The following is a 26,034-nucleotide window of genomic DNA, read 5'->3' as shown; positions in this document are numbered from 1 at the left end:
AGAGAGGTGTCACCATGAAATGCCCTGTGCTGTAAGAAACTACCAGAAGTGATGCATGCATATTGCATTAATTGAGGCAGGTGCACATTATACGAGGATATGCTTTACCATGCATTTTAAAGACTTTAAAGTGGTTGTAAACCCTTACATCTGTCCAGTGAAGTGACCAGCCTCAGGTGATGCACGGAGATGAAAAAATCCTCCTATATATGTTGCACCTGTTTATCTGCAGCCATTTATCTTCTACAGCCATTCAAAGCCCAGAATGTATACAGCCTTTTTGAGCTTTCAGAAAACCGATGGCAGGGTAGCTGATTGAAGGAAAGGGATACACTTTTTTTTTTTTTTTGTTTAAGGGTGCATGTGATCGATACATGACCAATCAGTACCATCTAGACAGAGGGCCAGGGGTCATGCAGCCTCATAGTCAGGGGAAAATGAAAAACTTTAACCAGTGCTCAGCAAGAAACTGATAGAAGTCGCAAGATTACTATATACTGCTGATGAGAGAAGGTATTTAGCTGTTTATATTTGGAAAAATAATTGCATTTCCATGTTCTGTGTACTGTGGAGACCAGATATAGTGAATGCAGGATTCTGGGTTTATTAACACTTTAACTATAACCGTGGCTACTGGTTTATATATATTATAAAACTTTTAAAGGCTGCATAATTTCTGTCTTGATTTAGCAGCAGAGTCAAATGTTTGACTTTTGTTTCTGAATATCAAGTAAATTGCATTGGTGTTAAATTCATTTATATATTATTGTCTCTAGTAATTTCTTGGCTTAACAAGCAGCTGAATGAGAACAAAATTGCATCTCTACAAGGACCACAAGCATTGCATGAAATGCCTGGCTCACTAAAAACCTCCGGTCCAACATCAAATATTGGCACAATACAAACCAACCAGGTATTTATTTTCCTTTTGTATCCAAAAATATATTTCATAGACTGTGTTTTTCTTTTCTGCTGTTTCAGATTTTTCAGAAAGCCAAGTATCAATCCACAGTCACAATTTTCAAGTGTAATCTTCCACAATGTTTTCTTGTTGAAAATTGATTTTGTGCCTATTGTGTTTTCTCCTACTTGTATAGCATTTGATTTTCCTATAGTGCCTACCTTTGTTGGTTGATTAATGGTACCTACACAGTAGCCTGACTAACTAGAAAATGTGATTTTCTCAACTGCTTCTAAAATGTCTAAAAAAAAAAAATAGTCCACACTGAAAGACTAAAGCTGGCCATAGGCTATGCTTTATTCCCCCTGCAACACATTCAGTGTTGAGGGGGAATCCATCTTGCAGCATTTTTGTGTTCTGTCAGCGGGCAGCCTTCTCTGCTGGCAGAACATAATGATCACTGCTGACTGCGCTGCTAGAAATAAATAAATAAATAACTGACGGGCTTGTTTTATTGAAGTCGATCAATGAATCGACTTCAGTATAACCAGCCTGCCCATACACTGATCAAATCTTGGACAGTCCTCGTTGAACCGGCTGAGATTTGATTCATTTATGGTTGGCTTAACAAAAAAGTGATAATGCAATTTGAAATGGCTCTATATTGTGTCTTGTTCCTTTAGTTTGGTATACTTCTCCTGTCATAAAAAAAAATGTCTCTTTCAATCATTGACACACCGCTCCTGATCTTCATAACCATTGGGTTATACTGCCCCTACAGGAGTAGGGCACTAGGCAGAAAAAGAATCTGCCTATGTTCATGGGCAGTCCCTCTCCCTGCTATAGGTACTCAGGTTTTTTTTTCTGCCTAGTCAGGAGTAAGGACCTAATTCCTTGTTAGGATCTCTGGTCCTGGCAATTTTTTTTCTTTTTAAATATACATTTTTTTTCTCCTGGATTTTTCCTGTGAGATCTACAATCAACTGCCAGACTGGACAACGGGCTGGATAATAGATCCAGTGGTCACCCCAGTCTGGCCAGCGAGGGCGCGCAGACCTCAGTTCCACGCTAAGTCGGCTGCGACATAGCCCCACTGGACAGGGGCTTGCCTGCGAGTTAAACGCCTCGCGAGGTCGCATATGACCGCGTCTTAGCCTGAATGGCAGCGTTCCTCCTGGCCGACAGACCCCTATTTCCATGGAGAGGGATTCTGTCTGTAGCGGTTCCCACCTGGTTCCTGGTACTGTGTGTAGCTGTCCCCCCTGGAGGGTTTTGGCGTGGACGTGGGCTCCTCCTTGGGACAGTCGCACTCCCGGGTCCCCTTCTTCCTGTCAGGGTGCCCCCTTTCATCTGTCCCCCCATTCTACCTCCCCTCTCCACTTATGCTGGGCTGTTTGGTGGTCTGGTCCACCTCCTGGTGTGGGGGAAGGGTGCTATATTGGCGATGGGGGGCTGGGGAGGTGCGCCGCCAGTGACCAGATGATCAGCTTTGCAGGGGGTCTTATACTTGGTGGGGGCTAATGCCAGGGCCCCTCCTCCTGCCTGGGTATGTCCTTGAGACCTAGGGATCCGTCCTGGGTCCCTGGAAGCCTTGTGGTGCTGCCATTTTGTTGTAGCCTGTGTGTTTCGGCCATGTTTGTGTAGTCCGGCCAGGGCCATCTTACCGAATGGGCAGTTGTCGGGGGGGCCCACATCTGCCCAGCGACCCAGTCCCAGCCAAGCATTAGTCTCGATTCCCGTGTGCACCCTGCTGCCGAACTTAGCAGGTGGCAAGCGCCTATTGGCCCTGCGATGCTGTCAGGCCACTTGGGCCGTTGAGGGGGAGCCCACAACTGCAGGAATGCCTGTCCGCCTCCACCAGAACAGGCACACATAGGACAGTCGAGTCCGACTCCCGTCCATGTGTGTGCTCACTGGACCCAGTCGCCAAACTTGGAAGCGGTCATTAGCCTGGCTCTGCTATACCAATAAAAATCGCCTTATTAATAATTTGAATTTTTATTCTCGTGGGTGATTGTGCAGGCAGGGCCCCAGTGTACTGCATTGCCCGGGGCCCTTTAATGCTTTTAAGATGGCACTGAGTCCGGTGGCCATTTTGCGGTGGTTTGCCATTGAAAATAGCAGCGGCCATGGCAGTGGAGCTCTGTTGGTGGCAATTTTGGTGGTGGGAGCCCCTCCTCATCCCCTGGTGCTGACTCCTGGATCTTTTTACTTCCTGATCTCTGCGCGTGCAGTGTAGATTATCCTGGTTGCTGCAGGTGCCTATTTCTGCTGGGGTTCTCTCCCTCTCTGCTAAGAATCGCTTGGTTCTTTGTGCCTGGCTACTGGGTGGTGCTGCAAGCGCGGTGGGGGTTTCCCTTTGCAGTGTTTTTACACCTTTTTTTGTGGGGTCCCCCTGGTGACTCCTGGAGTCTTTGGAGCACATCTCCCCACCTGATCCCCTCTCTGAGGCTGCGGGCCCTCTGGGTAACAGCCATCCATCGATGCACTGACGGTGGTCCTGGAGTCCTTTGTGTCCTGGTTGGAGGTGGCTATCGGGCGACGGACTAGCAAAAAGCACCCCTGTCCCATCAGATCCTGACTATGATTTGGCAACTGCGGATGTGGGTCCGCCTGCTGGGTCTGCAACCACACGCCCTGAATCCTCTGATAGTGAGGATGATTGCTCCACATCTGCAACTGCGCAGGAAATTGCGCTGGTGGACGCACTGATTGTATCTGTGCGTGTGACTTTAAAAATGGAGGACGCAGCTGCGACGGTGATGCAGGTTCCCTTTTGCACTCACAAGACATCCAGAGCAGCAAAGGTGTTTCCTTTCCCTGCCTATTTTGACAAAATTGTCGCAAAAGAGTGAGGACAACCAAAGCGTCCCCTTGGGGTCCCTAAGTGATTTTCTAGGCGTTACCCCTATGAGGAGTCCCTATTAGGAAAGTGGACTTTTCCACCGGTGGTGGACCATCCAATTTCCAGATTGAACAAGGCAACCATGATTCCGGTTGAAGAGTCCCTGGCCTTTAAAGATCTGGCTGACAGGAAAGGGGTGGCTGTGGCCCGCAATATGTACACTCTGGCTGGTTCGGCACTAAGGCCGGTATTCACCATTGCCCTGGTGTCGCAAACTCTGACCGAGTGGGCTAAGCTTTTACGATGTGACCTAGAGGGAGAAAAGCTCCTCCCTGTCTTTGCTGAGCTGGCAGACCGGCTGGTCCAGGGGCTGCAGTTTATCTGTGATGCCTCTTTGGATGCGGCTCCCTTAGTGGCTCGGCTTTCTGTTTTGGCAGTGGTCCTTCGGCGTGTCTTTTTTGGCTCAAATGCTGGTCTGCGGACCAGACTTCTAAAAAGGCATGGACTGAGCTACCCTGGATGACATCAAAGGTCTGAGGGGGAAGAGTATCTATCTTCCGCAGGCTACAAAGAGCAAGGAACCTCATTGTGGACATGGACCCTCCTTCCCGGCTCATAGGAAGTTTTTTTTTTTGTCCCTCAGGGTCGACTGACAAGGGCTCAAAGCCTTTCAGGGCCTGCTCTGGAGGATCCAAGCGAACTTCATCTGGCAAGCCGAGAGCCTGCTCCTCCAGACCCGCGGACAAGGCTCCCTCAGCATGAAGGTGCGCCTTCAACCGTATCGGGGGTGGGGGGATGTCTTTTGCTGGTTTCCGGACTAGTGGACTTCCCTGGAACAAGATGAGATGGTCCATGAAGTAATTCAGTCAGGCAACAAGATTGAGTTTCGCTCTACTTCCCTAGTAAGTTTTTCCTTCCAACTTGCGCCTGTCCCCAGACTGCTTACAGTCGGAACGTTTTCAGGGTTTTTACTCAAACCTGTTTACAGTTCCCAGGAAGGAAGGCAAGGTGCGTCCAGTCCTGGACCTCAAGACGCTGAACTGCTTTGTGCAGGTGCAGAAGTTCAGAATGGAGTCCATTCACACGGTGGCAGCATCCATGCATCAGGGGAATTTTCTTGCCTCTATCGACATCATCAAGGATGCTTACCTTCACACTCTGTCGTTTACCAGCGCTCCCTCCGCTTTGCTGTGGGAAAGGAGCATTATCAGTTTGTGGCGTTACCCTTTGGTCTTGGGTCTTCACAAAAGTGTTAGCACCGGTGCTAGCTTTGTTACGCCAACAGGGGATTGTGGTACTGGGCTACTTGGGACGACCTCCGTCTGCGAGCAGAGTCTCCTTCTGCTCTGGTAGAAAACCTGGAGATCACTATACGAACTCTGCGGGAGTTTGGATGGATTCTGAATTTTCAGAAGTCTGCTCTGGCTTCATCCACAAAGCTGGACTATCTGGGTCTGATTCTGGATTCGGCCTTAGCCAGAGTGTTCCTTCCTCTGAATGAACTCCAGAATTTGCAGGCTGAAATTCGTCTCCTGCTGTCCAGCAGATGGGCATCCTTTCCGGACTTGCACGTTTGCATAGTTCCATATGAGGTCCTTGCAAAGGGCGATTCTGGCCAAATGGGACAAGTCTCCACAGACTGAGCCGGGGAACGAAGAAGTCCCTGATATTGTGGCTTTGTTCTCCGGCGCTTCGCCTGGGCAAATCCTTTCTCCCTTTTGTATTGGACAGTGGTCGCCACGAATGCCAGCCTGTCCGGCTGGGGAGGCATCCTCAGCAAGCATTCTGCTCATAAAATCTGAACACTGGAAGAATCCAGTCTACTGATCAAGATCTTGGAACTCCGAGCGATCAGACTGTGTCTCGATCATTGGACGGGCTGTCTTCAGGGATGCCCAGTGCGCATTCAATCGTACACGCATTGTCGTACAATGCCGCGGCCGTGGCTTATGTCAATCACTAAGGGGCACAAGAAGTGGTGGCTCTGAAGGTAGCCAGCATTCTAAGGCGGGCAGAACAATTCGTTCCAGCCCTCTCTGCCGCATAATTCCCAGGGAGGAAAACTGGCAGGCGAATTACCTCAGTCTGCAGGCGTTGGACCAAGGGGAGTTGGTCCTTCATCCAGTGACATTTCATCAGTTATGTCTCCAGTGGGGCATCCCTGAGGTGGATCTGTTGGTATCTCAGCTCAACAGAAAGGTGCAGGGGTTTGTGGCTCAGTCACGGGATCCTCTGGCGGACGCCACAGATGCACTGGTGGTCCCGTGGGGGCAGTATCATCTGATTTACGTTTTCCCTCCTCTCAAGCTTCTGCCAAGACTTCTACGCAGGATTGAGGCAGAAGGGATTGCAGTCATCTTAGTGGCTCCAGACTGGCCTCGCCGGGCTTGGTACGCTGATCTGGTGCGGCTGGTCGCCGACATTCCTTGGAAGCTTCCTCTCAGGGAGGATCTGCTGTCCCAAGGACCAATCTTCCATCCTGCTTTACAGTTGCTGGCTTTGACAGCTTGGCTGTTGAATGCCTGGTGCTGAAGGATAGAGGTTTATCTGAGCTGGTGATTCCTACAATGCTAAAAGCTAGGAAATCTATTTCTAGGAAAATCTACCATCGTACGTGGAAGACGTACATTGCGTGGTGTGAGTCTCTTGAGGTTCTTCCTCGCACCTTCTCGGTGGCTCGGATATTGTCCTTCCTTCAACGAGGGGTTGAGCAGAAATCAGCCTTGAGTACCATCAAGGGCATGGTGTCGGCTTTGGTGGTCTTCTTCCAACGACCCTTGGCCATACACTCCCTGGTGCATACCTGATCTTCAGGGTGTCCGAAATTTGGTTTCTCCAGTGCGGTCTCTGTTGCTGCCTTGGGACCTCAAATTGGTCCTTTCGGTCCTCCAGAAGTCTCCCTTTGAGAAACTTCAGGAGATTCCCTTGCTTACACTGTCTCAGAAGGTTCTCAGAACGTGGCTTTTTTGGTGTCTATTAACTCTGTGCACAGTGTGTCGGAACTGGCAGCTTTATCCTGTCGTTCACCTTACTTGGTGATTCATAGAGATAAGGTTGTTCTTCGCCCCTTCCCATTGTTTTTCCTAAAGGTTGGCTGCAATTTTCATTTGAATAAAGACATTGTGTTGCCTTCCCTGTGTCCCAGGCCTTAACATCTGAAGGAAATTGCCTTGCATGCGGTCTAGGCAATTAGGGTGTACCTGGCACCTACAGAGTCTTTTAGGAAGTCAGACTCACTATTTGTGCTCACTAATGGGAAAGGGTTTTCCGCTTCCTCTGCGACCATTTCCAGATTGATCAGACGGTGACTCAGGTCTATTCCTTCAAGGGTCGGGTTCCTCCTTTCCCTGTTAAGGCAAACTCTACTAGGTCGCTTAGTGCCTCCTGGGCCTTCCGTCATCCGGCGTCAGTGATACAGGTTTGCAAAGCAGCCACCTGGTCATCGGTGCACACTTTGACAAAGCTTTATAAAGTGGATGTGTTGGCAAGGTTATGCAAGCTGCTGTTTAGAGGACCTGATCCTCTTCGAGGGTGTATTGTTTGTTTTTTTCAGGCGGGCTCCTGTTGTTCTGGTTGAGCTCCTGTTGCCTGGTTGGCTACTGTTTAGTCTTGGGAATGTTTTTGCTGTTCCCACCTCTCATGTTTAAAACTGCTTTGGGATGTCCCAATGGTTATGAAGATCAGTAGCTGTGTCCGTCAGTGAACGAAAGAGAAGATGGGATTTTTGACTTGCCGTAAAATCCATTTCTCTGATGTTCATTGATGGACACAGCATCCACCTTTCTGTGGAGTTTTAATTCTTCTGACACTGCTTGTAACTAAACTGAGTACCTATAGCAGGGAGAGGAGGTATACCCCCCCTGGGACTGCCCATAGGTGTAGCCAGATTCTTTTTCTGCCTAGTGTCCTACTCCTGTAGGGGGCAGTATAACCCAATGATTATGAATATCAGGATCACAAGAAGTCAAAAATCTCAATATTCAGATCCAACTCTTCCTAATGTAATTATTTTAGAGTATTTAGTTTATGAATTCATCTTTGTTCAGGTTTTTTTTTTTTTTTTTTTACCTATATATTTTGCGTTTCAAATACAAACCAAGCTGTACAACAAAAATTAAGTGAACTTTAGTTAGGACTGTAACATGGATGGGGTGCTTACAAATGCCCTCATACAAATCCGGCATGGTCAAATCACTATACAATATTGTTAGCATTTATTTGTATGATGATTCTCACACATCCACTACCTAAATCCTTACCTGTTACTGTAGGGGTTTCCTCAATACAGGGTCTGTTCTTAGACAAAACATAGAATCACCTTTTTTCAACATAATTGTTGCTGCTGCAACTACTCAATCACTCCTGGCAATGTAGTTTGTACTAACCCCTGTCAGAGTCACTGTGAAACTGTAACTGAACAGTTTTTGTGAAATTAAAATAAAACCTACAGAATAGGATTATTACATTAGCTGCATGCAATATTTTTTTATGTTTGTACGTTTATATCATACTTATGTAACTGTTTGATATTTGTATTGCCTGTAAAATAGTTTTAGTTGTCAAACGCCTTTCTGATCTCTGCTACAGATCATGATGAACATCTGATTAACAGAGTACTAAATAATGTGAGTAAAAATCAGTTTTATTTAAGGTAGTGTAGCATCCTACAGGCAGGGGCTAGGTAAATGCATAGTGGGCCTTGTCTGCCTAACAGCAGGGCCATGATTTCTTTTTGGTCAGGGTGTCATGGCTCTCAGGTGTGTCTGCTGGGGGGGGGGGGGGGGAAGAGTCTCCCCACTGGCCATGTGAGAGGTTTCTCAAAGGCCAGTGGAGGAAACCCAATCAGGGACACATTCAGGCTTGTAAATACCCCAGAAGGCAGATTCTGCCGCAGAGGATTCTGGGAGTGGGTATAAGTTTGAGGGGAGTGCATGACTCAGCGTATTTGGCGGGAAGCAGAGTCCTAGGAGGGAGAGTGTGGCTGTCTCTCCCCCTGTCAGAAGAAGTGGATGTCTCTGGGTGCTGCCTTAGAATCCAGAGGGGCTGAGTTGAGCTGAAGGGGATCCGGTGTGCCGAGAACAAGCAGAGAGAGAGAGAGAGGGGTCCAGTCCCAGGAAAGCCTACAAAGGTTGTGAGTACTGTGGGTTGCCCCTGGGGGTCTGCCTAGTGTCAGAGGGGACCACTCCGGAGAATGTTCTGGGATCCAAGAGTCAGCTAGCTGTAAAGGGAGTGCCTGGTCAGAGGACCCTGAAGTAGTAGAAAGGGGTACCTAGGTTGAGGACCCTGAAGTATAGCGGGGGTACCTGCAGTTTGGGCCCTGAAGAGTCATTGTACAGTGTGTAGTGTACCAGTTGAGAGTTGCAGCAGCACATGAATTTACAAAGAGCTACCTCAAGCCAGCGCAGGGCTGGAGGAAGCTATTCAGTGACTTTTGAGCAAAGCAATGTCTGGAGTCAAGTGTTATACAGTCCTGGATCTTCTGGATTAAGGTTGAGGTTCCAGCACAGTTTTCAGTGTTACGGTATACCCAAGCATCAGGAAGCGTTGGCCAGCATCGGCTGGCATCAAGACGGCGCTGACAGGCATTTTTCTCTAGAAAAGTCCCGAAATTGTACCTAGTTGAGCCAAAGGAGCATCCCACTCATTCCCTTCTCCCATCCCCAAAACACAATAAAACACACAAACCAAAGATGCCGGAATTGTCATAGTCTCAGTTCTCACACCTAGAGTCACAGCTTAAATGTGCTGGGAGTGTTATTGGTAACAATGGCAGACCCACCTCAGGCCCAATGCCTGGAAAACCTGCTACAGTAGCATAAAAACACCAATGCTATATGGACATGGTTGTAAATGGAAATACATACAGTATCTCACAAAAGTGAGTACACCCCTCATATTTTTGTAAATATTTTATTATATCTTTTCATGCGACAACACTGAAGACATTACACTTTGCTACAATGTTAAGTAGTGAGTGTACAGCTTGTAGAACAGTGTAAATTTGTTGTCCCTTTAAAATAACTCAACACAAAGCCATTATGTCTAAACTGCTGGCAACAAAAGTGAGTACACCCTTAGGTGACCATGTCCAAATTGGGCCCAAAGTGTCAATTTTTTGTGTGGCCACCATTATTTTCCAGCACAGCCCTAACCCTTTTGGACATGGAGTTCACCAGAGTTTCACAGGTTGCCACTGAGATAATCTTCCACTCCTCCATGATGACATTACAGAGCTGGTGGATGGTAAAGACCTTGCGCTCCTCCAACGTCTGTTTGAGGATACCCCACAGATGCTCAATAGGGTTTAGGTCTGGAGACATGCTTGGCCAGTCCATCACCTTTACCCTCAGCTTCTTTAGCAAGGCAGTGGTTGTTTTGGAGGTGTGTTTGGGGTCGTTATCATATTGGAATACTGCCCTGCTGCCCAGTCTCTAAAGGGAGGGCAATCATGCTCTGCTTCAGTATTTCACAGTACATGTTGGCATTCATGATTCCCTCGATGAACTGTAGCTCCCTAGTGGCTGCAACACTCATGCAGCCCCAGACCATGACACTCCCACCACCATACTTGACTGTAGGCAAGACAAACTTTGTCTTTGTACTCCTCACCTGGTTGCTGCCACACACGTTTGACACCATCTGAACCAAATAAGTTTATCTTGGTCTCATCAGACCACAGGACATGGTTCCAGTAATCCATGTTCTTAGTCTGCTTGTCTTCAGCAACTGTTTGCAGCTTTCTTGTGCATCATCTTTAGAAGAGGCTTCCTGATGGGACGGCAGCCATGAAGACCAATTTGATGCAGTGCACGTATGGTCTGAGCACTGACAGGCAACCCACCCCTTCAACCTCGGCAGCAATTCTGGCAGCACTCGTACATCTATTTCCCAAAGGCAACCTCTGGATATGACCCTGAGCACATGCACTCAACTTCTTCGGTCGACATTGACGAGGCCTGTTCTGAGTGGAACCTGTCCTGTTAAACCGCTGTATGGTCTTGGCCACCATGCTGCAGCTCAGTTTCAGGGTATTGGCAGACTTCTTATAGCCTAGGCCATCTTTATGTAGAGCAACAATTATTTTTTCCAGATCCTCAGAGTTCTTTGCCATGAGGTGACATGTTTAACTTCCAAAGACCAGTATGAGAGAGTAATAACACCAAATTTAACACACCTGCTCCCCATTCACACCTGAGACCTTGTAACACTAATGGGTCACATGACACTGGGGAGGGAAAATGGCTAATTGGGCCCAATTTGGACATTTTCACTTAGGGGATGTACTCAATTTTGTTGCCAGCGGTTTAGACATTAATGGCTGTGTATTAAATTATTTTGAGGGGACAACAAATTTACACTGTTATACAAGCCGTACACTCACTACTTTACATTGTAGCAAAGTGTAATTTCCTCAGTGTTGTCACATGAAAAGATATAATAAAATATATACAAAAATGTGAGGGGGGTACTCACGTTTGTGAGATACTGTATACATATTACACCAATGTTAATAGCCGAAAAAGGATTGACGTCCTTAATCTGACGCGTTTCTGGGCTATCACAGCTCCTCCTTCAGGGGTGTGGTTGGCATCAATTTTATAGATTCAATTGGTGTATACAGCATTGCCATGTCATCATTTAAAACAAAATCTCAGGAGAGCTGCCACTTCGCCTAAGGATATGATTAGCACGCAATGTATATACAAGGCTGTAAGGTAGGTATGGTTATTAAGCAATAATTAGCCCGGCTAGTGTGATTCTTGACTACTGAGGCCTGACAGACAAATTCTAGTATCAGTGAGCATATAATTTGTGACCTGTTTGTTTCTCCTGAGGTTTGAAGAGGTTTCTATCTAGTGGAATTGTTTACAAAGAAGTTGTCTATCTCTCTAGTTGATCCTGCGATTTCAATCTTCAACATCCCACTGTATTTTTGAAGATATTCTTTCTTTTAAAGATGCTGCAGATACAGTTTTAGAAGTTCCTAAAGGCTTTTTTTATTCTTGCTGGCCCAGCCCTGCAACCAGCTCTTGCTGCAATTTCAGTATGTCAAACTACTGCTAACTGGACTAGGGCAATGAACAACCAATATCCCTGTTTTTTAGGATCCGGTTTTAACAGGGCAGTTGCAGCGGTTGCCTTCTGCTGTGCTTCTTTATATGGATACCCTAGAACACAGGTGTCAAACACAAAGCCCGCGGGCCCCCACCTTGTTTCTGTAGTCGGCAGGAGAGAGGACAGAACTCCTTTGCCAGATATGCAATCCTCTGGGCAGCTGCAGAAAGGCTTGTCTGCCCATCCCCCTCCCCCTCTCAGCAGTCCGCAGCAGAGAGGAGGGCAGAACACCTCGTATAGATCCTGCACCTCTCTGTGCAACCACAACACCACCTTGCCTCTGCCTCCCCTGGTCTCAGCATTTAGCAGACTCTGAAAGCTGACTCCAGCCCTCCTCTGGTTCTCCTCCAGACCCTGCACTTCTTCCCAGATCCACCTGCATCTTCTTCCTGGCAGCAGCACAGGGTAAGGGGGTGCTTTGTGATGTAAGGAAGGGTGGGTGACTCTTGACTTCTGATGGTGGGGGGCTCTCTATTTCCCATGTAAGGGGGCGTGGGTTGCTCTGGACATCTAATCTTGTAGATATAACAGGCCCTTTGAGGGCAACCATAATGCTAATATAGCCCGCAATGAAATTGAGTTTGACACTCCTGCCCTAGAACATTTCATGCCCTAGAACATTTCACGGGACAGTTTTCCACAATTGCCTTCCGCTCTTCACATGTGCAGAGTCTTGTGGCTAAAAAGCGCATATTGCATATGCCTTTTCAAGACATCTATTTGGAAAGGCACTTGATAAATTTATCAAACTTGTCACAGGAGGGAAGGTTTTTATTCCCACACTGGAAGATCCCAAAAACTTACCGCCTTAAAATACAGAGTTACAGAGTGCCTAACTGCTCTACTCAGGCTTCAACGTCCGAACCGAAATTCAGTCCTTTCTTTGGGGAAGAGTTGCTGGGCCTTGAAAACCAAATCTTGCGCCAAAAGTCCTCTTTCCAATAAAGGGGACCTCTGTGGGACATCCGTTACAATTTGCCTCTCTGGGCCACAGATGTCCCAGACCTGTGGGTTCAATCGGTGGTTTCAAAGGATTACAAAATAGTATTTAGAAATTCTACCCAATCACTGCTTACTTCTTTCAAATTAACCACAGAAACCTCCAAGAACAGTCAGATCCCAAGGCCCTCCTATTCTATGGGCTTTAATGGCATGGCTGTTGAAGCCCAGGACTTAGACAGCGGGATCCCTGAGTCTGTTATTTCTAGCTTGCTTAAAGCAACAAAAAAAAAAAAAGCCATTAACAGGAAGAACACGTTGGTCAAATGTGTGTCTGAGTTGGCGGCCCTCTCCTGTAAGTAGCCATTCCTTATATTTCACACTGGCATGGTTGTCTTAGACGCAAGGCCCTCCATTCTCCGTAAGGGGTGATATAAGTCTTCCACCCCAATGAGGACATAGTCTTACGATCTTTATGCCCTGCTCCAAAGCATCCTAAAGAAATCTCTCCTCATTGCCTGGCTATAGTCAGAGCCATTAAAGTTTACCTGAAAGCTCCAGCTTTGGCCAAGACAGATTATCTATTTATCATGTTCTCAGGGCCTTATAGGGGACATCCTTCTTACAAGTCCACTATCACAAGATGAATGAGAACTGCGATCGCTAGTGCCTACACTCCCAAGAACAAACCACCTTCACTTTTACATGTACATTGCACTAATTGGTTGGAGTTTCTGGGCATTTAAGCACCAGGCTTTAGTAGCCCAGAAAATGTAATTTACAATGAAGAAAAGGGGAATTTTATTTTACCTGTAAATTCCATAACTTGGGTGACACAAACCACCCTCCCTTTCATTTCTTCATTATTCTGCATTGCTTGCTACGAAATTGAGGAGAGGAGTAGGGTTATTGGAAGGGGGCATGTCCTGGAAATATTGCCATTGTCCAGTCACCTGAGGGTGGGAGCCTATAACCCAGGGTCTAGGAAAAGCTCAAAATTCCTCTTTCACTTGCTCCTCAAAAGACCAAAGCAAACTGACAATTATTGGGTGTTTGTTTTGCTTCAAAATAGGTAGGGTCCTTTAGGTCTTGTGAATTCTACACTAACACTTCAAAAAGTGCAACATAAACTCATGCTTTTTATAGTTTACCCGAGCATGGGTATTTTCTATAACTATCAAAACATGCATTTAATTTTCTTGCTACTCTAAAGACAGTATTGTTCTTATTAGGATTTCCTAGAACCATCACCTTCCACTTCTGTAATTTGGCTAATTGCCACAGCCAGAATGCTGCATTTTAGTAATGGTCTTTTACAAAAAAAAATGACATTTTGCCACATCGGGCAGTACGGTTAACTATACTACTGTCGAGCATTGGAGCGACTATAGGCTCAACTCGTAACGCTAACACAGCAGAGTGAGGATCTTTATTTTCAAAAAAGTGAATTTTTGAATTGAGTCCATTGAGATTTCCAAACAAGCCGTCACCTGGCTAAAGTAAAGATATTCATCCTTGTGTTAAGCTTTGTAAATTGAGCCTATAGATCCATGTGATATTTCATGCTTACCCGTACATTTTGAGTTGGACCCAACAGGTCTGCAAAAATGAGAACAAAGTAGTCTTCCAATAACAACACACACCTGTTAGATCATCTTTAGGTTTTTTGTTTTTGTGGTTAAAATAGACCTCTTTATCAGATCATGCCATTCACATTGTGCGTGGTACAGTGTGCGTGTGTGAGAAATGGATAGTTGGGTCCATATATATTTGGACATAGGCACAAATTTCTTCAGGTATTTACCAAAACATATTCAAGCTATAGTTCTATAATGGAGATGGGCTGAAAGTGCACACCCTCAGGTTTAATTTGAGGGTATGTGCATCCAAATCAATGGAAGGGTTTAGGAATTACAGGTCTTAAGAATCGCCATCCCCTTTTTCAAGGGACCTAAAGTAATTGGGTAATTGAATCAAAGGGTCCTTTCACACGATCCGCCTTCCGATGAGCTCCGTTCTCTGCTCAGCAGGGATCAATCTGCTGATCCCCGCTGAGCAGGCGGATGACAGGTCCATCTCCGCACTGTGTGCGGAGAGAGGGAGGTGTCAGAGCCCCGCTGTCCTCTATGGGGTAATCGGATGAGAACGTACCGCCTGTCAATTCTAATCCGATCCCGTCCAATCTGATCCGCTTGATGGATGGAAATAGGATTTCCATCTGTCCGAATTTCACAGGCAGGATCGGATGCGGATTTCAGCGGGTGTCAACCGAGATATCTCCGCTGACATCTGCTGCTCCATAGGGATGCATGGAGGATCCGATCAGATCCGCCTAAAAAACGGACAGGTGGATCTGATCGGATCGTTCGTGTGAAAGGACACAAAAGCTGTTTCATGGCCAGGTGTAGGCTACTCCTTTGTTATTTCTTAATCCAGCTGGTAAAAGGTCTGGAGTTGATATTAAGTGTGGTATTTGCATTTGAAATCTATTGCTGTGAACCTACATCAGGCGTTCAAAGGAGCTGTCCATGCAAGAAAAACATGCCATTGTAAGGCTTCAAAAATGAAACAAATTCATTAGAGAGATAGCAGCAACATTAGGAGTGGCCAAATCCACAGTTTGGTACATTCTAAGGAAAGCACTGGTGAGGTCCGCAACATAAAAAGACCTGGATGTCAATGGAAGACAACAGTATGATCGCAATATCCTCTCTATTGTAAAGAAAAGGTAAAGGCATGGTAAGGTAAAGCTGTAAAAAAAAAAAAAGCCTACAGCAAATGTTTATCAACCTTGCCAATGCTGGGAGATAACTGTAAACACAATGTTTTACAATGTATCTATTCGTTCTTTTAGATCAAAGGAATGAACTTCCGTCTGTAAGTGCCGGGTCACACTTGTGCGATGCGGGAAGGCTGCGAATTCGCAGCCTGTTCCCGCATCGCAAACGCACATCTGGCAGTTCACACTGCCATATGCGATACGCTGGGGGTGTCAATGAAATGTTAACGACACCCCCAGTTTGATCGCATATCGCAGTGCGATCTGACAGTTCGCACAGGATCGGATCGCACAAGTGTGAACCACTGTGCGATCCGATCCTGATGCGGCTGAAAAAATGCCTCATGTGCGACTTTTGTGCGGGTGCAGTGCGAATTTAGCCATACAAAGTGTATGGCTGAATTCGCACTGCACATCCGATCGCATGTAATGAAGGAGCAGTGCGCTCCGATATTACATGTGATCGCCGCACACGCGGAAGTGTGAACCGGCACTCAGTGAGGGCAGTTTAACCTCTTAAAGACCCAGCCCTTTTCTGGCTTTTGTTGCCTTCAACGTAAAAATCAGTATTTTTTCCTAGAAAGTTACTTAGAATTCGAACCGCTAAACGTTGTATATAATCGTTGCAATATTTTATGTCACACTATTTGCGCAGCGGTCTTTTAAATGCAATTTTTTTTGGGGGGGGGGGGGAAATATACTTTAATGAATTAAAAAAAAAATAAACCCTAAAGTTAGCCTAATTTTTTTGTAAAAACTCTGTGTGCAGCAGACCCCCCCCCACACACACTTTAAAATGGGCAATATTAGTGTTATGTCTTTCAGTGGTTTTCAGTGCCAAGGGCCCTTTTTTGCATCATGTTCAGGAAGCCCTTAGGCAACTTTTTTGTGTGTGACCTAGTACAAGCTTGGCACCTTAATATTATTATGCTCTATATAATATTATTATGCTCTATATAGAGTGGATAGCATTTATTTCTTGCTAATGCTCTGCATGGTTTAATTTGGGTTCTGCTAAGTATTCGCGTTATGCTAATTAGTTGCTTAAAAAGAATTCTCGTCATTAATCAGGTATCTTGATGCAAACACCAAGCAAATTAACATCTATTGGACTTGGCCTTTGCATTTGCTCTTTAAAGATCAAATACAAAATCACATTGACTAAGTGTCTTCTAATTATTGTGGTTTTTTAAACGATGGAATCAATGACCTCTCCAGTCAAGCTGAAGTGTATTTCCAGTAGCTCACGCTTTTCATATAGCTCTCTTTGTTCATGTTCTCTCTGTTTTGTGTGTAAAATTTAGCAAAGAAGCTAGGTAATGAAACATTGGATATCAAGTGCATTGTGTGATTTTAACTTGATAGGGGATACTTCAAAAAAAGGAAATGGGGAGAGGAGAGTGTCTTCAAAACACTCTCCTGGAAGGGGATAGGGAGAGATAGTCGGATTTTAATGGTACCCTGATTTAACAATAATCACATATGGTTAAAAATATTCAAATTTATTGTGTATAACATATTACAATTTAAAATTTGGGCTGATCATCCAACAACCGTTCATTCACATCAATACAAATGAATACTTATTCATCAAAACAGTAAATTGAGTGTAGGCGTGTATTCCTCAACATGTTTTGTGGTGAACATCCGCTTCATCGGGAGGAAAAAATGTATATACGCGCTCTAGAGATAATAAACCGCATATAAATAAGTAGACCTGGCTAAAATGTGTACAGATAATAATATAACTGGATAATAATATTTGATGAAGACAATCACCTAGAAACAACGTCAGTCGCCAAGTACCTCAGCAGTTCAGCCTAAGCCAAAACTCTCACCGGCGGACATGGGGGACTAAAAAGGTGGATCTTGTCAGAAATAAAATAAAAATAGGTATGCTATACTACTAGGATGGAATCCCACAGCTAGAAAGCAAAGAAAAAGGGGCACAGAAGAAGGGGAGGGGGGGAAGAGAAAAGAAGGTGAAAGTTATAGAAGAAAGTGAATAAGAATGGGGAAAGAAATAGTGAAGGCAGGGAGAGCGGGAAGGAGAAGGGATGGGGAAGGAATGGGGGATAGGAGAGAAGGAAGAATGGGGGGGTGGGGAGAAGGGAATGGACAGAGAGGAAAAGAGGGAATGGAAGGGGGGGGGGAGGTAGGAGAGGGGTACAGTGGGGAAGGGGAGGGTAGTGTATAGGGAGTGATGGGGATGGGAAAATAAAGGGGGGGAGGGGGATTGAGAGAAGTAGGTGGGAGAGAAAACATAGGGGGAGATGCATAGAGGAAAAAAGGAGGGGGTGCTGTCGAGGGATACAATGATGACCTCAACTGAAAAACTAACCACTGTTTTTGTTTTTTTTGTTTAATATCTTTTTATTCAGAAAAAAGAACATAGTATTACAATGATATACAGTCATGTAAATGATAAAAATAACAGTTTCTGAGAGTACAAAGTGACACAATTATGAGTCAGAACACCAGGATCACACAATCTATCTATAAAGGTATGGATGTGACGTTGTTTACTATCCTGAGACCGAGTCATGTAAGATATCAGTAAAACGGTGTCAAGCAGTGATGGAATCCAAGATGTAAACGAGGATAAAACAGTCAAGTAATAGTCCTAATATAGGTATAGTGGAAATAGGAAAGGAGAGATTAAAGGAAAATGTGAAATGAGTAGGAAACAGACAGAAGCAAGGGGATAAGTATAGAAGAGGTGGAAGAGGGAAGAAAGGAGAGAATGGAGGGGAGGGGGGGAGGAGTGGCCGGACATTCCTGTAAGAAGGATCAGTACCTGCAACGCAACTAATAGTAAACACTAGTAAGACACTTTAGGAAAGTCTTGAACCAGGGAGGTCCGGGGCGAGCCCCCTCTCCCCCTGCTCAAATGGGGTCATCATCCATGCACTACAAGTATCAGAGGTTTTGAAAGCGAACCAACTGGCCCATATTCTGGCGTGTGTAATAGTCACTTCTGTCAACATACGTGAGGTCCTCCAGGAGACAAAGTTCATTTACTTTCCAGAGCCACTGGTGACCCCACAGAACAGGGATGAGAGCCTTTGCAGCATTGAGTAAGTGAGTTAAGATGGAGCGCCTATATGGGCCGATAGGTTCATGGGTACAATGAAACCGAATAAACCACGGGTCAAAAGATATGATAGGGGGCAGCTAGAGAAAAGACATGTATATTCTCCAAGGATATAAGGAAACTGTGTGTCGGACTCCCATTGAAAGTAAGACCACCAGGTCCTGCAATAGAGAAATTGGAATGGTGTAAAACAAAGTAATCTGATGTAGAACCATCATTAAGTACCTAAGTTCAGCCATAAAGATCAAAAAACGTACCCCTACATCCATGTGCCAAACGTGGGGATCATAATTAGGATGTGTGTCCTTGTCGAGATGCAGCAGGCAATCCCCTGGCTGATGTTGGTGTGTGACGCCACCCAATCAGATCCGCAGTATTGCGAATGTCGCGCAAAGGATATGCGGTTCACAATGGATCGCAACACACAAGTGGGAGGTACCGAAGACCAGAAGGCCACCCACATGTGCTGGCGGGTCACATGCCCGCCGAGATACGCGGCCAGAAGTTGCCATGAGAAGTAAAAGTGAACCGCACTGCTCCAAACGTGCACAGATTCCATAACAGAACAACGACATCATATGTCGTATGTACATACAAATACAACTGCCCATAATATAAAAGATGAATAATACACAAATTAGCTAAATCATATGTTTTGATTACAGCAAACAAAACATGTAGTGAGACAGAACATTGGATTGAAGGATTCACAAAAAAACATCAGATATTTAAGTATATTACCCTCCCAATGCAAAAAAAAAAGAGAAATAATGAAAACTGGAAATTATAAAAAGGGTTTGTACGGAAGTAACTCATTAAGGCCAGGTGGAATAATGGCATTGAGTTTTTCTATCCAAAGAGTCTCTTGCTGTAGGAGTCTCTTGTCCCAATCACCTCCTCTTGGATCCTCTGGGACCACCTCTAACACGAAAAATTTAGCTACCTCAAATTGAAATCTGTAGTGGAGACCTATGTGGTGGCCCACAGAGGTCATCTTGCCACTGGTGGAGTAATAGAGGTGCTCACCGATACGTTGGCATAGTTTGCATCTCTTTTTGCTCACATAAAAGGCATCACATTGACACACCATAAGATAAATCACACCCTTGGTGCCGCAGTGGGAATGGGTGCGTGGTGAAAACAGTTCACTGCCCGGCAATCTGTAAGTAGCACCCTCCAATATCCGTGGACAACAAGGACATTGTCCACATCGAAAGGTGCCCCGGTTGCCGGCACATGAACTGACACTGTCTATGTAATGACTTTGAGTGAGTCGGTCCTGAAGGGAGGTAGCCCTACGGAAGACCAAATCAGGAGTGGCTCTGATATATTTGTTGGTAATGTGGTGATCTGTGAGAAGATGCCAATGGTTGGAAAGGACCGTACGGATTTGTTGGTGTTGTGCAGAAAATTTAGTTATAAATTTGACCGTATCAGAGTGTCTAGGTTTGGGAGGATCATATAGCTAAGATGTTCTGTCCCTGGCCAAGGCCCTATTTAATGTCTTTTTCAAGTTGGTACTTGTATAGCCCCTCTGAAGGAGGCGATCACGCAAAAGAATAGCTTGGATATGAAAATCTTCCACCTTGGAGCAGTACCTACGTAAGCGCAAAAATTGTGCGTACAGAATACTGCGAACCAGGTGTTTGGGATGTGCACTCGCTGCATGCAACAAAGTGTTGCCAGCAGTGGGTTTACAAAACAAATCCGTGGAAAGGGTTCCATCAGGTGCCTTATGCCCCATACACACATGCAGATTATCTGCAGACTTTTGTCTGCAGACTTACCAAAACCATATAATATGAGGTCAAACCTAAACATTTTCAATTTGTATGCAATCCGGCAGGCCCTTGCACTACATAGAAATGGTAAGTCTGCAGACAAAAGTCTGCAGATAATCTGCACGTGTGTATGGGGCATTAGTAATCGTGAGATCTGGAAACGAGATCTGATGAGTGTTGTAGGTAAAAGTAAATTGTAGATTAAATTTGTTCGTTTTTAGCAATTGAATAAACTCATGCATAATAGTTTTAGGGCCAGTCCAGGCCAGGAACAGATCGTCTATGTACCTGAACCAGACAGTGACAAAATTCAGAAAAGGCACAAAAATGTCTTCAGAAAAAATCACTCTCTCCCAGCCTCCAAGATAAATGTTTGCATAAAATGGTGCACATGTAGTCCCCATGGCCACGCTCTGTACTTGTAAATAGAGCTGGTCCATGAAGACAAAGTAATTTCTTGTCAAAATGAACTGCAACAGTTGCAAAATAAAGGTATTGAGTGTCCAGGTAGAGCGATCTTGCTCCATAAGGAATAACTCCGCCATCCTGATGTCCCGCTTGTGGGGGATGCTGGAGTAGAGAGCCTCCACATCAATTGCTACGAGTAGGGCATCTGGAGGGAGCTGGACATCTTCAGTGTGCTTGAGCAAATCCGAGGTATCCTTCACATAGGAGGGCAGGGCGTGGACATGGAGTGCAAGAAACCCGTCCACAAATTTGCTGGCATTATTAGTTAAAGAACCAATACCCGAAACAATAGGTCTACTGGGAGGGGAAACTAAGTTTTTGTGGGTCTTAGGAAGCGTATAGAAGGTAGGTGTTCGAGGAAATTTGATATTGAGGAAATTAAGTGTCTTTGTCAATAGTGCCCTGCCAAAAGACCTTTGCAATTAGACTACAGTATTCCCCAATAAACCCCTGTACAGAAGCAAGGGGGATTAGTTGATACTGGGCCTGGTTATTCAAAATTCTATGGCACATAGTCTGGTATTGGGCATGGGTCCTTAGGACGATGTTTCCACCCTTATCAGAGGGATTGATAACAATGTCTGGAGTTTTAACAATGTCTGGAGTTTAAGTGCTTGGCCTTGGTTAGGGGTAAGATTGTGAGGAATATCCTGCCATTTCTGGCATTTCAGGTCCTTAATGGTGTTATGTACAAAGGACCAGATGGTTGGGCACGTCATCAGGTCAGGAAAATTTACAAGAATGAAGCTTGAAAGTTTTTTTCTTTGATGTAGGGAGTCTACTAGCGTTCAATGAGGTGTCGGGAGAGGGATCTGTGTATGGGTCGGGAACGAGGATGTCCCATCCTCAGTAGTCCCTTCCTCATAAAGCAACATCAAGTCACGTAATGCACGAAAATTGGCCATAGTAAAATGTTTAGTACACTGGTTCCTCACAAAGAGATATAAATACTTAATTGTCTCCGTTGACGTTAAGGGTATCGAGTGGGCAAAGACTCAATCCCAATTGCAAAACTGACACCTCACCTCTGGAAAGTGTGTGGGGAGTGAGGGTAATGATTTTCAAGTGTGTAGAGTCGGTGTTGAGGGGGGAGGGAGAAGGGGAGGTTTGAGGAAAAATGTGTCTAAGTTGCTTTGCTGTTGTTTTCTTGGGTCTTGTAGTGTCAGATCTAAAAAAACCATCATTGTTAGTGGGTGAAGTTTTAGAAAAAGAATTGGTTGTGCCCAAAATTTTGGGTATGACACCATGTAGTGTAGAGGTAGGTGCAGGGGTCCCACCACCTAAAAAGGGATGCCCCAAGAAATCTTGTGTAATAATGAGGTACTATAAGGGCTCTTTCACACGGGCGTTCCTTTTTTTTTTTGCCCGATCAGGTCCCTTTTTTTTTTTTTGTAATGGACACGGATGACACTTGTGTCATCCGGTCCGTATGTCCGTTTTTCATCCCATCTGTTTGCGGATGAAAAACTGACATAATGCATGTCTATGTAAATACGGATGTCTGCGGATGACACCTCTGACATCCGTTTTTGCTTCAGTTCCGTTTTTTGAAAGGAAGAAAAAATAGGGTTCTCCTCCGTTCAAAAAACTGAACTGAACTGACAAAAAACGGATGTCAGAGGATGATCATCCGATGACATCCGTATTTACATAGAGATACATTATGTCCGTTTTTCATCCGCAAACGGATGGGATGAAAAACGGACATACGGAACGCCCATGTGAAAGAGCCCTAAGGCTTCTTTCACACGGTCCGCCTCCGCAGGCGGATCCGTGTTGCTCAGCGGGGATCGATCCGCGATCCCCGCTGAGCCGGGCGGATGACAGCTCCGTCTCCGCTTGCAGTGCGGAGAGGGAGGTGTCTCAGCACCCGCTGCCCTCTATGGGGGATCGGAGGAGAGCGGACCGCTTGTCCGCTCTCATCAGATCCGCTCCGCTCCGATTACTGAACGGATGGAAAAATAGGGTTTCCATCCGTCCAGATTTCAGCACAGGATCGGATGCGGATGGCAGCGGGTGTCAGCGGAGGTGTCTCCGCTGACACCCGCTGCCCCATAGAGCTGCATGGAGGATCCGATCAGATCCGCCTAAAAAACTGACAGGCGGATCTGATCGGACCGCCCGTGTGAAAGAGCCCTCAGTCTGTATAAATGAAGTGATGGCTATGGACAAGGTAATAACTAGAATGTTTATAAAATATGATGAGTTTTTGGATGCTGTTTCACCCTCTGGACAAAAGATTGTGGGGCTTGCCTGTTATATCACCCTCAGATACTGGTCTCTGCTTGTGGAGTTTCCCAGACATCTAATGTATTGTCTTGTTAGCCACAGGGTGCTTTATGGGTCCAGCGCCATGGCAAGGCCAACAGTGTGGCCCAGTTCCTGTAAACTTACTAGTGAGTGTGCCTATGGAGGGGGTAAAAATAACCTGGACACAGCAGGTGGCATTTGGTACTTTGTTACCCACAAAGTGCTCTCCAGGTCCTCTACCATGGTAAATCTCTGAAGACTCTCGCCCTATTTCTGAGCATGGCAAAATATCCTTTCTCTTGTTCATTGTTTCCGTTATTTTTTTTATTTTTTATTTTTTATTTTTTAACCTGTTTCAGCAGAAAGTGATATTGCTTGGAGAAATAAGTCCTGCATCTGCCGCAGTGCCAGGTGCTTGCTCTACATTATCTCTACCCGCCTTCAGTGTGTGATAGCTCTTCCCTATTGCTCCAATTGCAACGGGCATTCGGCTATTTCAGTTTGTCCTTGCTTCTGCCTACAGTGACTCACTTTTCTACTTTCATTTTATACTTCTCTTAAACTCAGCAACTGGTTTGTGAGCACCCAAGGTTTCTTCTTACTGCGTTTTACATAAGTTGTCTTACAACATGTCGAATCCAAATGCAAAAGGACCAGTCCTGCTGGCCTTTTCCCCTCCCGATTCACAAACTGCTTTGGGGTGCCTTTTAGTGCCCTAGCTCCTTCAGGTGTGGCTCCCAACTCTCCCTTTAATAAGAGAAGCGTTTTCTACTGTTATGCCAGATTTTATAAATAAAATACTTACCATGATGGCGCACTCAGAATACAGTGGCCATAAGTTTACCTTTTTTAGGCCGTCCCCTGCTGAGTCTTTATTGAAAATTCAGGCAGCTGTGGCAGCCTCTAAGCCATTTTCCAATCACTTTTACAGTGCTGAAGGTTTTGGTTCTTTCAGTTCTACCAAAATCACCATTCAAAACCATTGCCACTCTGTTATCCCTGATGGCCCCTTTAAAGGGGAGCCAGCATCTCCTTTTACCATCTCTCAATGGCTCAACATTTTAAGTCTGTAGGCCTAAAGGCTGGACATTTTTTACACTAATGCAGTATCGTCCCCTCATCCACCTGGATACTTACCTGAGCCTGAACTATGGAGCACAACATCACTTCCGGGTAAACAGGAAGTGCATCATATGCGGAAGTAACCACATTCCAAGCCTCATGTTCAGATAAACCAGAGGCACAGCATCACTTCCGGGATAGACAGGAAGCAGCATCATATGAGGAAGTGCAGCCGTGCCATACAGAGCAAACAGGATGTGACAACGCAGAGAAAGCACCAATTCAATCAGGGGACAGAGCCAAAAATACTGTATAAAGCGCAAATGCAATGCAAATATAAATTAAAACAATACTTAATAAAGGACAATTGCAATGCAAATATAAATTGAACAATATAACAACATTTGAATAGACAGATATACTAAATAAATAATATATCATGAATGAATTAAAACGGTATATATGAAAAAAAAAAAAAAAAAGGATAAAATGCAATGGCAAGAATATATAAATGCCATAAAATATAAAAACAGTAAAAATATTTTAAAAGCAATATGAAAAATACAAAAATGCCAATTAATTATGAGAGAGAGGATAAAATATCTTGTAGAAAAATAGAAAAAAGGAGATGGTGTGTATAAAACGAGCAAATAGAGGGGACAGTAATAGAATCAATTTAAGATGTATTAATAAAAGCGTTAATGTCCCACTCTATATTAAGTCCGTGAGGATGGTAAGACCGAAATGTGTAGATCCAATAGGTCTCACGTTGCGAAACCCCACGGATCTTAGAGCCACCTCTCCAAGGAGCAGTAAAACGATCAATATACCCGTTGTCTGGTACTTCTTTTCCCTAGCCCTTTTTGGTCCCTTCCCCTCCCCCTCGGCATGGACGAACTCACGGTGGTCTCCCTGAACGCTAAGGGGCTTAACGTCCCAGAGAAGCGTAAGGTCCTTCTTAACGAGTTACATCGCCGGCGGGCTGATGTGGCGTTCCTCCAGGAGACGCATTTCCGCTCGGACCGCCTGCAGCGACTGACTAACCGGTACTACCCCACTTCCTATCACTCCACGCACGCTGCTGCCAAGTCACGGGGGGTATCCATTCTTGTGGCGGCAAGGGTGCCTTGGACTTGCCAGGACTCCCTGCTAGATCCAAATGGCCGTTTTGTGTTTCTGAGGGGCACCATTGGGGAGACTATGGTGACACTGGCGAGTGTCTACGCCCCTAACGATGGCCAGGACGTGTTTATCGCCCGAGTCCTTAAAAGATTGGCCTCCTTTCAGGTGGGCCAGCTGATCTTGGGGGGCGACTTCAACGTCCCGCTATCCCCGACGGTGGATACGTCCTCCGGCGGCTCTTCGGTGCCCCACACTTCACGGAAACGAATTCTTCGTGCTCTCCACGAAGCTCAGCTTATCGACGTGTGGAGAATGCAACACAATGGGGAACGCGACTATTCCTTTTTCTCGCCACCCCACAGGTTATACTCCAGAATAGACTATTTTCTGATCCCGCATTGCTAGTTACACGCGGTGCTGGATTCCACGATCGACACGATGACTTTCTCCGATCACGCGCCGATTTCGCTTGTGTACAAACTGGCGGATGGTATGCGGGGGAAGACGCGGTTCTGGCGCCTGAGCGACTCCCTCCTCAATAACGAGGAGGTCCGGTCGGACGTTCTGAGGGAACTTACGGAATTCTTCCGGACCAACACCACGGATGACTGTGATCCGGGGACTATCTGGGAGGCCCATAAGGCAGTCATTCGGGGAGTATACCTGAAACATGGTGCT

The 26,034-nt window shown here is 45.5% G+C and overlaps 1 protein-coding gene across 1 annotated transcript in view; it reads left to right on the top strand.

Annotated features, from left to right (window-relative positions):
* Positions 1-26,034, top strand: part of LOC309556156 (spindle assembly abnormal protein 6 homolog) — a gene marked incomplete at its 3' end in the record, with an annotated part of 221,299 nt that overhangs the window by 143,740 nt on the left and 51,525 nt on the right. Inside the window, exon 13 of the mRNA XM_082258516.1 lies at positions 777-913. Within this exon, the coding sequence (XP_082114642.1) occupies positions 777-913 (137 nt within the window). The remainder of the gene's footprint in view (positions 1-776; positions 914-26,034) is intronic.

This window comes from Pelophylax lessonae (assembly GCF_965119305.1).
Source record: "Pelophylax lessonae genome assembly, chromosome: 1".
In the NCBI taxonomy this organism is placed as follows: domain Eukaryota; kingdom Metazoa; phylum Chordata; class Amphibia; order Anura; family Ranidae; genus Pelophylax; species Pelophylax lessonae.
The sequence above is the reverse complement of the archived record's forward strand: the minus strand, read 5'-3'. Positions and strand labels throughout refer to the sequence as shown.